This window comes from Schistosoma mansoni (assembly GCF_000237925.1).
Source record: "Schistosoma mansoni, WGS project CABG00000000 data, supercontig 0037, strain Puerto Rico, whole genome shotgun sequence".
NCBI classification, from domain to species: domain Eukaryota; kingdom Metazoa; phylum Platyhelminthes; class Trematoda; order Strigeidida; family Schistosomatidae; genus Schistosoma; species Schistosoma mansoni.
In genome coordinates, this window is record NW_017386026.1 from 1,400,906 (window position 1) to 1,414,865 (window position 13,960).

The 13,960-nt window shown below is 40.5% G+C and overlaps 1 protein-coding gene across 1 annotated transcript in view; it reads right to left on the bottom strand.

Moving 5' to 3' along the window:
- The window catches only part of Smp_167550 (sorting nexin, putative), a gene marked incomplete at its 5' end in the record, with an annotated part of 37,310 nt that extends 25,544 nt beyond the window's left edge, over positions 1-11,766 (bottom strand). The window contains 4 exons of the mRNA XM_018790762.1: positions 1,829-1,910; positions 9,245-9,387; positions 9,905-10,192; positions 11,647-11,766. Of these exons, the coding sequence (XP_018646001.1) occupies positions 1,829-1,910; positions 9,245-9,387; positions 9,905-10,192; positions 11,647-11,766 (633 nt within the window). The remainder of the gene's footprint in view (positions 1-1,828; positions 1,911-9,244; positions 9,388-9,904; positions 10,193-11,646) is intronic.
- Positions 11,767-13,960: the final 2,194 nt, after the last annotated feature.

The following is a 13,960-nucleotide window of genomic DNA, read 5'->3' on the forward strand; positions in this document are numbered from 1 at the left end:
TTGATAAAATTTCCTAGATTTGGGTCGAAGATGACTTAGCTAAATACCTAGCATTTTATATTTTGTTTTTCTGACATAAAAGGTGAGAATAAATACTCACTAGATGAAATCTAGGCCGAAATCAAGCTGACAGTTGGTGCTCACGATTTCGTTAATAAGCCGGTAATCTAGTCCAAATAATATGATGATATTGAGATATGTAAAATAGAAGGATACAAACTTAATTATTTCGAAAGCTCAGTATAGCACTTTTATTGACTTATTAGATTTGACTCATATGAATGAAGAGTACAGTTAAAGATTTTCCATCTTCAAACTAGGGTAAAAGATCGATCAATATGATAGAGGTTAACTGTATAGTTGGCCTGCACACTAAATATTAACACAATGATACAACAGTAGAGTTCATGATCCTTTAGATTCATTTTAAGACAGAACAAATACGAGTGGGTTTTCTCCATAAATCCCACTCCTAAACAGTCCAACACTAAGACGAAACTGCAATAAAGCACTACCAAGTTTTTAATGGAGGTCTAGTCAGGACCACTTTGTGATTCAAAAATTCTAACCGCCCACGAATCCCTCTATACTAACGATAACCATGTGTTCACCAGTGACTAGATTCTTGATGAACTCAGGTAATCCAAGAGGGACATCGAGACCAGTGGAAATCAGTTATGTCGGGTGTAAGACACCTATCAACCGTAGGTAATGGAAGGTGGTCGCGGAATGTCATGAAGTGATTGGAGCTAGACAAACATCAACACCATTAATGTTGGCTCAGTGGCCCAGAGATGTCGTTTTTACGAACGAGAATGAAGGTCCTGAGTTTGATCTGTAGTGAGGTCGTGGATGCACGCTGTTTAAGAGTTCTATGCTAGGATGAAATCGCCTTCCAATGATTACGGCTTTTCAATGGTGGTGTAGCTGAATTCAGTGTAATCTAAACCATAGAAAATCAATATATCACAGAAATCTTATTTATTTATTTATACACATAAATATTGGTACAAGGAAGCACCAGATACATATGCGCCACACAAATATCATTCGATTTGTGTGAGGGCCGTGATACTGCCCAGGTGCCCAAACCGAAGCAGGTGGTTTTCTTAAGGGGCCACACCCGGAGCCTTTGACCTAAAGGTCTGATGCACAAGACAGTGGAGCATCGTAAGGAGATGCAGTCCCATGGTAGTCGGTGACCAACGATAGGTTCATACACCATTTGCTCCCTCAGGATACTGGAGCCCATGTACACCATTGGTTTGGAATCAGGGTTTTCCAACTCCCCTAGGTGGACCCTCCGTGTCCACCAACCCGGTTAAAGCGCCGGACATTCGCTTTTCGTCCTCTCAATTTCGCAAAGGACACCCCCGCCACGAGAAGGCAGTGAATAGGGCTTCCCTGGCAGAGACTGTATACGCGTGGCCATGTGAGAGCATTTCGAGAGGGAGGGCGGACTCTCCCCACTTTCGGCCGTACCATGGCATTTAGGGGGCTCACAGAAATCTTACAATCTAGATGTTGTGTACTAGTTGAGAATACCTAAAAAATCTACACATCTTGGACTAAGGGATATATCAGTTATGTAGCAAGCATGTTACCATTTAGCAACTCCGTCATGAAGACCAATTTTAAAATTCTTGATTACTAGATGGTTTCTGATTTTTTACACTACTTCGACAAACAAATAAGCTCTAGGCATGTATAAAAAACCAAATGACATATACCACCCAATTCGATACCATCAGGACACGTTTACATCTTACATTTTGACGTGAAAAGCATAAAAACAAATTAAAAATAGCTACATTACTTATCAACTGACATCAATATTAGCTTCGGTCTGAGGAAAAGGTGGTGGATCAAGACCCAGTAAAAAATCTTCACAACCATTACGGATGAATGATCTATGATGAGGTCAAAGAAATGTTAGAATGAAAATGAGGAAAATTACAGCAGCTTCCATATGAATTTATTGTTATAATGCAAAGACTCATTGGATCTAAATGAACGCAATTTTAATTCAGATAGGATCAGCTAACTTAATCTTAGCTAAAACTCACTGATATATGATATATTACAGTACATTTTTTCCAGTCAACTGAACCATGAGTTTCACTGACAAATTACTACAGTATTTAAAAAATACATTCGTATTTATAATTTATTAGTGAATGCGTGAAACGAATGAAAAAATGATGCACAAACTGGACTAAGTCATAATGTGTTGTTTACGATTATCACGTGGATCCAAACCAGGTAGTCTACAACTATTAACTTGGCTTAATCCAATTGTCAGTGACTTCACGCACTGATGCTATATTTTGGTTTGACTACCCCTAGCTTCTTAACACCCTACTCCTACATTAGAAAACATAGTCCGTCGAGATAGGCATGGGTAACACATATCCCAACCATCTCAGTTGGTGAAGATTTACTACTTCATTAATTGGTTTTTCATCCTTACCTAATTCCCTGATCCTAACCTCGACATTGCTTACCCAGTGGTCTCAAATTACACGAACAATGCTTCGAAGACACTAATGATCGAATACTAGTGATCTACGAATATTCTCTATTCTGGATGGCCATGTCTCAAACCCATAAAGTAGGACGGAACGAACTACTGAGCAGTAAACTCGTTCTTTGGTTGAAAGACAGATACCTCGCCCATCCCACAAATGATGCAGGTTGGCAGAAGTTAATTGAGACTTCTGAATCCGGGTCGAAATTTTGTCGGACATCAAAGCATCAGGACTGATGAGACTCCCCAGGTAACTGAAGCTGTCAACACGTTCAGACACCTCACTCCCTATCACCAATTCAGACGATGACCCAGACCAGTTCTGAAGCAATACTTTGCATTTGGAGGGAGAGAACCGCATCTCAAACATATCTGCATTGTTGCTCAAAGTGGTCTAAAGACTACATTTCGTCAGCATCACCAAACAGAACTATATCATCTGCATATTCCAAGTCAACAATCGAATCTCACAGTGGCAGATCAACACCTGAAAAGTAAGACGGTGAAAGTGTTATCTCAAGAAGCATATCTATGACAAAGTCAAATAAGAATGAGGAAAGCGGACAACCCTGACGAACACCACTTGAAATAAGCAATTCCGATGACCATTTGCCGCCATAAGGCCTGACTCAAGTAGTGATGTCCGAGTAGAGGGCCTGTACAATGTTGATGTACTTTTTTGGTACGCCATCCAATTAACCAGTCAGTCACGACGTAGAACTTCGTACGCACGTACATCAGTTCGAGTTGCCATACCACATTAGCACAGACATGCAGTTGTTCATTCAAATCCCATAGTGGTAGAAGTAGTAGGAGTATAAGCAGGAGTCGGAAAGATTAGAGTTTGAAGATGTTATTCAAGGAGTATAATCCAGTCAAATAAACTCGGAAAGAGAAAAAAAGAAAGGGACATGAATAATTCAGAAGACTAGAATTTGGGAGAACACAAAGAGTGGATGCACCTGCGCCGTTGCAAACGATTTTGAGCCATGTCATTCAGGGTCTCTAACCATAGGTTGTTATCATCTCGCGGATCCCAACCAGGTAGTCTACACCTACCAACATGGCTCACTCCACTTTTCAGTGACTTCATCAATTTGTGCCACATTTTGGCCTGGTCAGTCCCTGGCTTTCTCCCAACCTACTCCTATACCATAAAACATTGCACGTCGGGACAGTCGGTGGTTGGGCATACGTAACACGTGTCCCAGCCATCATAACTGATGAAGTTGCACTACTTAATCAATCGATTTACCATCCTTACCTAGTATCCGTTTCCTGACAACTGCATTACTTACCCGGTGGTCCCAGGATATACGAGCAATGCTTCGAAGACACCTATGATCGAACACTAGTAGCCTACGGATATCCTCTACTCTTATCGGTCATGTTTCACTGCCATAAAGTAGGACGGAGCGAACTGCTGCACAGTAAACCCGTCCTTTGGTTGCTAGACGGATATCTCGCCTACGCCATAAATGACGCAAGTTGGCGAAAGCTAGACGAGCCTTCTGTATCCGTGCTGAGATTTCGTCACATACCAGACCACAAGGGCTGATGAGACTCCCAAGATAAGTGAAGTGGTCTACACGCTCAACTACTTCACTCCCTATCATTAGTTCAGGTGTCGATGCAACCCAATCCTGAAGTAACATTTTGCACTTCGAGGGAGAGAATCGCATTCCGAACATGCCTGCATAGTTGCTTATAGTGGTTAGAAGACTCTGCATGTTGTCAGCGTCTTCACCGAGTAAAACTATATCGTCGGCGTATTCTAAGTCAACAAGTGAGCCTCCCGGTAAAAGTTCAACTCCTGGAGGTTTAGCTGATGAAAGTGCTATCTCTAAAAGTATGTCAATGACAAAGTTAAACAAGAATGGGGAGAGTGGACAACCCTGACGAACACCACTTGAGGTAATCAGTTCTGATGACAGTTCGCCATAGGCTCTAACTCGACCAGTTGTGTTCGAGTAGAGAGCCTTTATGAGGTTAATGTACTTCTTTGGTACTCCTTTTAGTGACAAACACTGCCATAGAACCTCACGATCAACGGAGTCAAATGCCGCCTGAAGGTCAAGAAATACTACTATTGTGGGACGTCTGAATGGATGTCTATGTTCTAGTACCTGACGTAGGGTGAATATCTGGTCTATGCAACCACGTCCAGGTCGAAAACCAGCCTGGTGTTCTCTAGTCTGCTCTTCACGAGCTTTGGTTAGGCGACCTAGTATTATTGAAGCTAATATTTTAGACACTATATTAGTCAAACTGATTCCTCTGTGATTGTCACAGGAGGACTTTTGTCCTTTCTTATAGACTGGCACAATCAGTGATTGGGACCAGTCAGATGGAATTACGTCCAGTTCCCAGATTCGACCTAAGACCTCAGTCAATCTCACTGCTAGTACTGGACCACCATCCTTAAAAATCTCAGGGGTCAACCTGTCAGGGCCTGCTGCTCTCCCTCGCTTCAGATTTCTTATAGCTTTTTCAACCTCGCAGAGGGTTGGAGGACTTACATCAATTTGCCATTCAGGACGACTGGGGATCATGGGTAATTGAAGTGTGGCTGAAGGCCAATTGAACTGATCCCTAAAATGTTCTGCCCATCGATCCAATCTCCTGGATTGAGAATGAATAATATGCCCATCTTTATCTGAGATGGTTTCACTGATATTCGGGTTCCTAATACCGGTTTCTTTAGCGAGTCTGAATAGCTGCCTACTGTTACCTATTGCCGCTGCCTTTTCCATCTCTCTTGCTTTCGCTACCCACCACTGTTCACGATCATTACGTAGGCTTCTTATAAGCCTGCGCTGAAGTTGACTCCGTTCTTCGTTATGTTCAGAGCCAGGTGGGATGAGTTTACGAGCATCTATCAGTGCGGTAGATGCTGCCGAGATCCATTGTTTCTCCCTAACCTTATGGTTTACCTTACTAGCGGATATCACAGCTGTTTCCACAGCTTTTCGGATGTCATTCCACGCTGCCTCGGGGTGGACACAACTTACATGGCTGCCTGTTTTTCTAGTTGTTCCTGAAATATATTCTTAGCTTGCCTATCATTAAGTAGAACCCTTAGAGGCTTCCCTGCAGTGTCTTTCCTACTTCCAGTAAGACGCAGACAGATACGTGCTCACACTAGAGCATGATCTGAATCTAAACATGTGCTCCAGAATGAGAGAAAGTCTTCTCTCGAGCCCCTCCATCGGTGGCTGATAGCGATGTGATCTAGTTGGGTCCAACGTTGGGATGAATTCGGGGGTCGCCATGTCAAAAGATGTTTTTCCTTGTGCTTAAAGTTAGTATTTGCAAGGAAAAGGCGGTTATCTGAGCATAGCTGCAACAGACGGTCGCCATTATTTGTTCTTTGAGCCGCGACACCATAAGATACACCTAGGTGTCTTTCCGTTTCGCTTAGTTTACCTACTTGAGCATTAAGGTTACCAGCCACTATTACTACATCAGAGCGCTTAGCTTTCCGGAGAAGGTTGGAGAGCTTTCTGTAAAACTCATCTTTTACATCATCTGAGCCGCAGTCAGTAGGAGAGTAGGCAGAGACGACGAAGCAACGACGAGTGTCACTATCTTTCCGAGTCCTTACTGTTACGTTTAGTTGGACAGCGCACATACGACTGTCTACTGGTATCCAGTCTAAAAGACCTAATTCTGCCCTAGGACTCAATGCCATACCTATGCTGGCGAGACCACGGGAAGCAGCATCCGGGCTTCCAGATACACGAAGTGTGGATCGAGTTCGTTCTTTATTATGACATGGTGAGGTCAAATGAATGACGCTACTCAGATCTTGTAAGCGCGTTTTGGAGACGCAGCACACATCGATGGTACGAGATTCTAAAGTCTTAGCTAAGGAAGCCTTTTGTCCTATTTGGCACAATATTCAGATGTTAAAAGTTGCTACATGAAGTTTAGAGCGTGGTTTCAAGAGACCATGAATAACGTTTCGTGTACTCGAATCGTTTGCCCTAGGGGTGCGAGGTGATAAAAGGACGTGAGAAGGGTTAGTCATGGAGATAGGAGAGTTATTAGGAGGTGTAAGAAAGATTTGAATGTGACCAACTTGGTCTTGTGCGCTGTTACGGGTATGAGAGCTGATATCACTTCCTGGCTGCTCACACCGTGGAAGGGTATTTTTTGAGGAACCTGAAAAGGGAGTTGGATTAGTGTTGGTCATAACGACCTGGGAGCGTGACCGCAGAGTCCAAGGGACAACTGCTTGAGGCCGGTCACGCACGGCCTTTTTGTGGTGGATTTTTGACGTGTTAGCTCCCTTCTTCAAAGGGCCTTACCGCCGGAGACGGAAATCCGTGAGGTAAGGTGAGGCGTGACATTTTTGGGGTCGACCTTTTCTAACCCCTTCCTTGTGAGAAGGCAGCATCGCTGCAGATGTTGGTTGTCCGAGGGAAACACCTTACTGTTGTCACACCCATCTACAGTCAGCAGTACAACTTCGCACTCAGACCTCGAGTTGCTGCTTTTAGTCTTACCGTTCTCCAGTCGACCTGCCTGGCATGGTAGAACCTACAGGAACATATATCCCAGCCAACATAGCTCGGTTGGATCATCACAATAAGCAAACTCGACCACCACGTCAAAGTTGCAGCTACGGTCGGGTACGCCATCCAATGGTAGACACAGCAGAGTCAAATGATCCTTTAAGGTCAAGGAATAAAACTACAGTCGGACGTTGGAAAGTATATCTTATTTCCAGGACCTACCAAAGGGTGAATATTTGATTGATAGACCCAAACCCATGTCTGAAACCAGCATGGCCTTCTCAGGCTCGCTCTTCACAAGCATTAATTGTCCGAGTATTATTGAGGTAATTTTAGATACTACGCTGGTCAAAATGATTCATTTATGGTTGTTACACCAGGATTTTTGTCATCTTTTACGGACTGGAACGATCAGTCAAATGGGATTACATTCAGTTCCAAGATTCTAGCTAAGATCTCAGTCACTTTAACTGCTAAAACTGGACCAGCATCTTTAAAAGTTTCAGGAACTGCTCCATCTGAGCCTCTTGTTCCTCCTTGTTTTAGGTTACTTATAGTCTTTTCAACCTCACTTATAGCTGGAAGACTTGTGTTGATTCGCCATTTAGGTTGCTTGTAGGATGTGGGTCACTAGAGTGTGTTTGGAGGTCACTTGAACCGTTCCTCAAAATTTTCTGTCTATCGCCCCAGTCTCCTGGATCAAGAGTGAATAATAGCCACACTAACAGCCAAATTTTTAATACCCGTCTCCTAGCTAAGTCTGAACAGTGGTCTACTGTTACCTAACGCCACTGCCTTTTCCATCTCTTCTGCTTTCGCTACCCACCACTACTTACGATCAATGAGTACGCGTCTTACCAGCCTATGTTTAAACTGCCTCCGTTCCTCATCGTGTTCAAAGCCAGACGGGATCAGTTCCCGACCATATATCAGTTCAGTAGGCGCCACTAAATTGCTACCATACAACTAACAAGAACATTAAAAAGTAAGGTTAGTGAAACACAACAACCTTTCAACTTTGCTCGATATATATATTGTTGGTTTGAAAATCCATTAACGGGTAATTTAATGTGGTTGAGGTACTTGGTTTTTAACCATTCGGTCATATGTTTGAGTCACACTCCATTTAATTTGGTTTCGATGTACAGATGATTTTACTAGCACGCACACAAAAGTGAGTACATACGTGTTTGGACACGAATTTCATTAGGAAAACAAAAATCCTGGGCTGGGAAAGTTCAAAGAATCTCCGTGAATTTTTAAACGAATAACCATTAGGTCATTCTGAAACTAATTAACATCAAGACACACCCTAATTAGCAACCTGTATGAAGAATGTCAGTCAAGTGGCTACGAGTTGACAGGACAGATTGCTCAAAAAAAATACAAAGACAAACAAAGCTGACGAAACCTCTGGAGAACAACCATTCACTGACGTCATCAGAACAGACTGAGACAAGACTATAATTTATGGACAAACCATTTACATATAAGAAAAACAGATCTTAGGTTTTGGTGCGAAATTCATCCATCTATTTGACTAAATGGAGTTTTGGCACTATAACTTATGTCAGTTCGTGATGAAAACCCTAAATCTAATTTATAACCAAAATCATTAACTGTGAGTCATAATTCTAATTCCTCAAAGGTTTATAACCCTCATTTGGTCCTGGTTATTAGGCGGATACACTCAAGGTCAGCCTGACGTCGCCCGAAGGTCGTCCATAAATTAGTCTCACCCAGACTGATTTTACATTGGTAGTTTAATCGAACAGCTCACTTATACGTTAATAAGGGTGATGATTCTGTCCAGAAAGACTATGAAGAAAGTAGTATGGGATGATGTTAATTACATCCTAATATAAATGCCTAAAATCCATTGATTGGAGAGAGTGATGTGTAATATGAGCTGGATAGCATGAGATTGATTGTTTGCTGTGAAGAATTCCGGAGATTAAAATTTTTGATCATCGATCTCACTCACTTATGAACTTTAAATGTAAACCCCTCATTCTCCCAAACTGTATACAAAAGGCTAATGACATTAAAGATATCCGTAATGACTTTGCTCGGCCAAAACTTTTGAGTGATAAAAATCTTGATTCTAAATTTAATTAAGATGAACTATCTTCAAAATTCGTACACAGACATTGAGTCAGCACACAATCATATGAAAGTACAGTGAAAAGTTGGAACTAACCTGTGAAAAAACCTTCGTATAAGTGCGTTGCGTACGTAATCAACATTATTAGACGCTGACACAAGGTGGTCCCTCTGCTTGCCTCCGGTTTGCGATGTACTGCATTCAACTGGTTGTTGATATTGGTCATTAGGTTTTTTGTTCTACAAGTAAAGAGCAAAAGCATGATTTAAATTGATTCCAAAAGCCTAACCATGAAAAGCAACACTGGAAAAGGCACTCGTTATGTGTAACTTTCATGACACAAAAACTCAGAGATATCTAAAGGCATTATTGCACATTTTTTACAGTAGGCGTTATGTGACACATGATCACTGATTTGTAACGCTCTTGACACGAAATGGGAGGTATGAACCTAAATAGTTGGCTCATACAATTACTTATCCGCCTTGGAGATTGGTCTACTCTACATATCAGATCCTTTACAAACGAAACGTGTAATGTTGGGTATAGCAGGCTATTTTTCTGAGAAATGTATCCACCAAAAGGAAATACCACCTCGTCATATAGCTTGTTATATTAGGACTACGAGTTGGACATAACAAAAAAAACCATGCATATGACAGTAAATGACATGAAATGTTAGCTAAATAAATTTAAATCTTCGGTTTTTAACGACTCGCTAACTTATGCTGATGAGGCGTCAAATATTTAACATACCGAACTGGGAAGATCATTTTCATCACTATCCCACTCATCATCCCATTCATCATAGCGATCAACCTCCTTCCCGAATTCAGTAGCAGGCAGAGGAGGAGGTGGGGTTGGTGGTTCTGGTAACTCAATAATTTCAACAAATTCTGATGGAATGAGACCTTCCTTTCCAAATTCGTTGACTGCTTGCCACCACCCTGATCCAACATTTTGATTCGTGATTGTGAGTTCCTCTCCAGTACTAACAGTTAGCTCACCATTCCATTGAGCAATAAAGTCGTAAATCACACGCACCTACAGAATTTTTATTCCAGACTAAAACAATAGCTCACCCTCATTGGAATGCCTAAAGAATAAAGGTGGACATAAAATGAAAGTCAGTTAGTAAGTAAACTAGGTAATCCAAGCACTTTTGAAAATGTCCGCTACTCCTTTTGGCGACGACCAGTAGCATCGTCCATTGACAGAAGTTGCTGAACACTTGAATTGTAGTAAAACGATTGGTGCGTCACCTCGACAACGTGTAAGTATTTGCAGAGGCGGTCAAATCAAGACAACTTTAAATTTGAGTTCAGACACACTATGTCTGATAGTCTTCATCCTTCAAGTAACTGAAGTAATGCCACAATAATGATCCATGATATAGGACGAATCTTTGATTATATAATCCTATTGCGACTATTCATTCCAGCACTGAGGATAGAAACCAAACAACCAATAAAGGGGAAAGAAAGGCAAACAAATGTGAAATAAAGCGGACAAAGGCGTAAATAAAGGGGTATTTTCAATTTTTCTCCTTACGTCGTGTATTTGAGGGAAATTTGTAGACGAATATGCGTAGCGTGTTTGAATATGCCGCTCCATGTACTTATACTTTCATAAATGTTTACAACATAACGTGCTGTTTAATAAAAGATGAGGACTATTATAAATAACACAAGTAATAAAATACGAACATAGGGATTTTCCTCAGATGCATATATACTTATTTGTTGTTTATTTAGCTAAGGTGTTCCGAATTGCTTGGTGGCTATCCCAAATAGCTTATGTGATGCAAGTGAGTGGCATGTTCTCTGTCTTTATGTTCATTGTCGCTAATTATCTTGTTTGTCCCCTAAGATGAGTTCAGTTAAAGTCAGTGAGAGATCTCGTAGACGTAGGGCAATTGTGAACTTACCAATCGTCCTTGGCTGTCATAGACCGACGTATAACAGACGGTGGAATGAAATACGAACAGCTTTCGTGATAAAACATAACTTGCTTTCGTTTAGTAAGTTTGGTAAGGAAAGCACGAATAAAGGTAACGGATTTTAACAGTGATTTATGTTTAATTGATAGCTGTCAACACAGAAATTAATTTTGATGATATTCCATCAGCTGTAATATCATTCAATAGCTACAGCGATGGAAGACTTCTGGATGATAACGGTACGTGTACAAAGTGAATACGTCAATATATTCCTTATAGGATGTCGTGATGTTAATTTGTACTCTCAGAAACCCGTAAATCGTTAAGAGCATATCAACAAGATATTGATGAATTTAATGACAACAACCTGTCTGAACATTAGAGATGCTGATCGGATTCTGAATAACTTCCGAAATCTTGTTCCGGACTTACGGAGCAACATCAGGAGTGTCCTGAGGACGTGCACAAGCGTCCAACCGAAGTTCATCAGCAGTGGGGTTTACTACCACCTGGAATCGAAAATCAATTTGCTAATATATGTTGAACTTTGGTTGTGTACTTGTGATTTTGATACTTTAGATCTGTATAACAATATAGACGGACTTTCTATTTCAAGGAGCTCTGGTAAACATTTATGACCTATATTAGGAAGAATCGTTGCACCAAGGTTTAGTGACATGTTCATGATAGGGATCTATGGAGGGAATACTAAGCATGCAGAATTCAACGAAATTTCTGCGGACACCATCTCTGAAATAAAAGGAATGACTGACGTGGGTCTACTTAGTATTAAGTTCAGTAAATACATATCTGTTAAGTTGTCTGCTGTAATATGTGATCCATCTGCCCTTTTCGATGTTAGGTACACAGTTAATCACAATGGACAGTTCAGATACATCTGAAACACAGAGCGAGATAATGGGGACGGGCGAAAGGCAGACATTTTGGCACGTCTCCCATTATTTCCCCCTTATTTTCCAACTGCTTTCCCACATTATTTCCCCTTTTTTCGTCTTTGTTTCCCCTTTATTAGTTGTTTGGGAAGGGCTACAACTTGTGTTCGTCCTTTCCTAGTAAAGGTTCTGAATGGTCTCGTAAATAAGTCATTTTAAGGAGCGGACACTACTTCTTTGGGTAACAGATTTCAAAAATTGGTGACTTGATGTGAAAACCTGTATGATGGGGGTATTTTATTCCTCATTGGCTTTTGTACTCGCCTGGTATGTCCTCTTTGTTTTTCTGCTCTGGAAGGAAAAAAAAGGGATGATATATCAGGGACAAAATCATTTTTAGTACTTTATTCATCAAAATCAGATCGCCTCGATCTTCAGTTGGACAGACAAAAGTGGTCTAGCTTCTGAAGCTTCTCTTTGTATGGCGAACTCCGTACTTCTGACATTTCACGTGCAACTGCCCTCTATATTCTTTCCAGAATGCTCTATCCACCTGTGGTTGTAAATAATCCCCAAAATAAATGGTTCTGTAGGTCTTCGACATTGATGCTGACCTCACTAGTTTTACTGAACATACCTAGCTGAAGGCACTCGACCACACATCCGCACCACATTACAGGTGGGTACGCTTTGGTAAGCATTCTTTTTAACTGTTAGCCAGCTTGAATCAAACGCTCCACAACATATTGGTAACCTCTCAGATATATCTTCGAATCACTTCATTTCTGACTTCTGATTTGACTGAGTTGGTAAGCTTCCATTATATAAATGTTACGTGTAAAGACGTTATGAGACTTCGAATACCTGTGGCATCTTTGGTTATTTTATAAGTTCTACTCCGGAAACCAAAAGACTGAGTTTTTGCAAATGTTATAATTGTTAATATAACGATATATTTTGGTTGATTACTTGTACTTTGCGAATAAACTTTGGTGCCTAAACTGATTCTATTGTTATCTGAGGTCGTAAATTATTAGTGGATCAGTAGACCTCTCTTCACTATCGGACAGGAGCAAATTTAGTACTCAACAAAATGTTCTTCAATTTGGCTTTTAAATTCTTCAGTTTTCAGATTCTTCGGACGTTCACTTCGGATTGAAATCTAATTCTATTTGTCGGTTTCATTGGATGTATTTTGATTAATTTAAAATTGGCTCGATATAGCTACCTTTGTAGAATAGAGATAAGCAGTGGAAACGAGGAGTAAAAGGTGAAAGGTAATACAGAAATAGGTGAAATTCTTGAAGTTGCTTGTGATCTGTTTGATATTATTAATGACGAACATGATTATACAAATGTTCATAGTATAGGTTTTGATCAACTTAGTTCTGCTAGGCTGAAGTTAAGTAAAATATTACACAAGAATAAGATTATATAAGAGGATTGAATCATAGATAGGGTTCATGATGTTAGATACTCCACATAAGGTTGAGCTTGTTGAATTCGAATGCAAAGTTTGAGAGGAAGATAACCAGTTACCTACTGATAGTGGCGAAGTAAATACTAAGGTGAAAATGTATTCGGAGTGTAATACTGGTCGTAAGATCCAAACTAATGTTTGACTGAAGAATAACTGTCTGCATAGTTTAATCACACGCTATCGCCCAGTCGAGATAAAAACGAGGGGATTGGGAAAATAACGGTTCTAAATCTCATTGTAAATACAAATGTACATTATTACCCAAATAAATATTACCGCTCAGTTATTCAACCAATAACTTTTCCCTCAATAATCGATCTAAATTAAAATAAATAGAAAAATTGATAGGGAATGTAAAAAAATTACCGAGCGAGTCAAAAGGTAAGTGTTATTCTATTCTTTCTGGATAGATCAATTAGAAATCCGTTCGAAAGACGATAATTTGTTGCTTTATAACACAAAGTGTTTCCAATTCTGGAAAAGTGCTTCAATTCACTCGA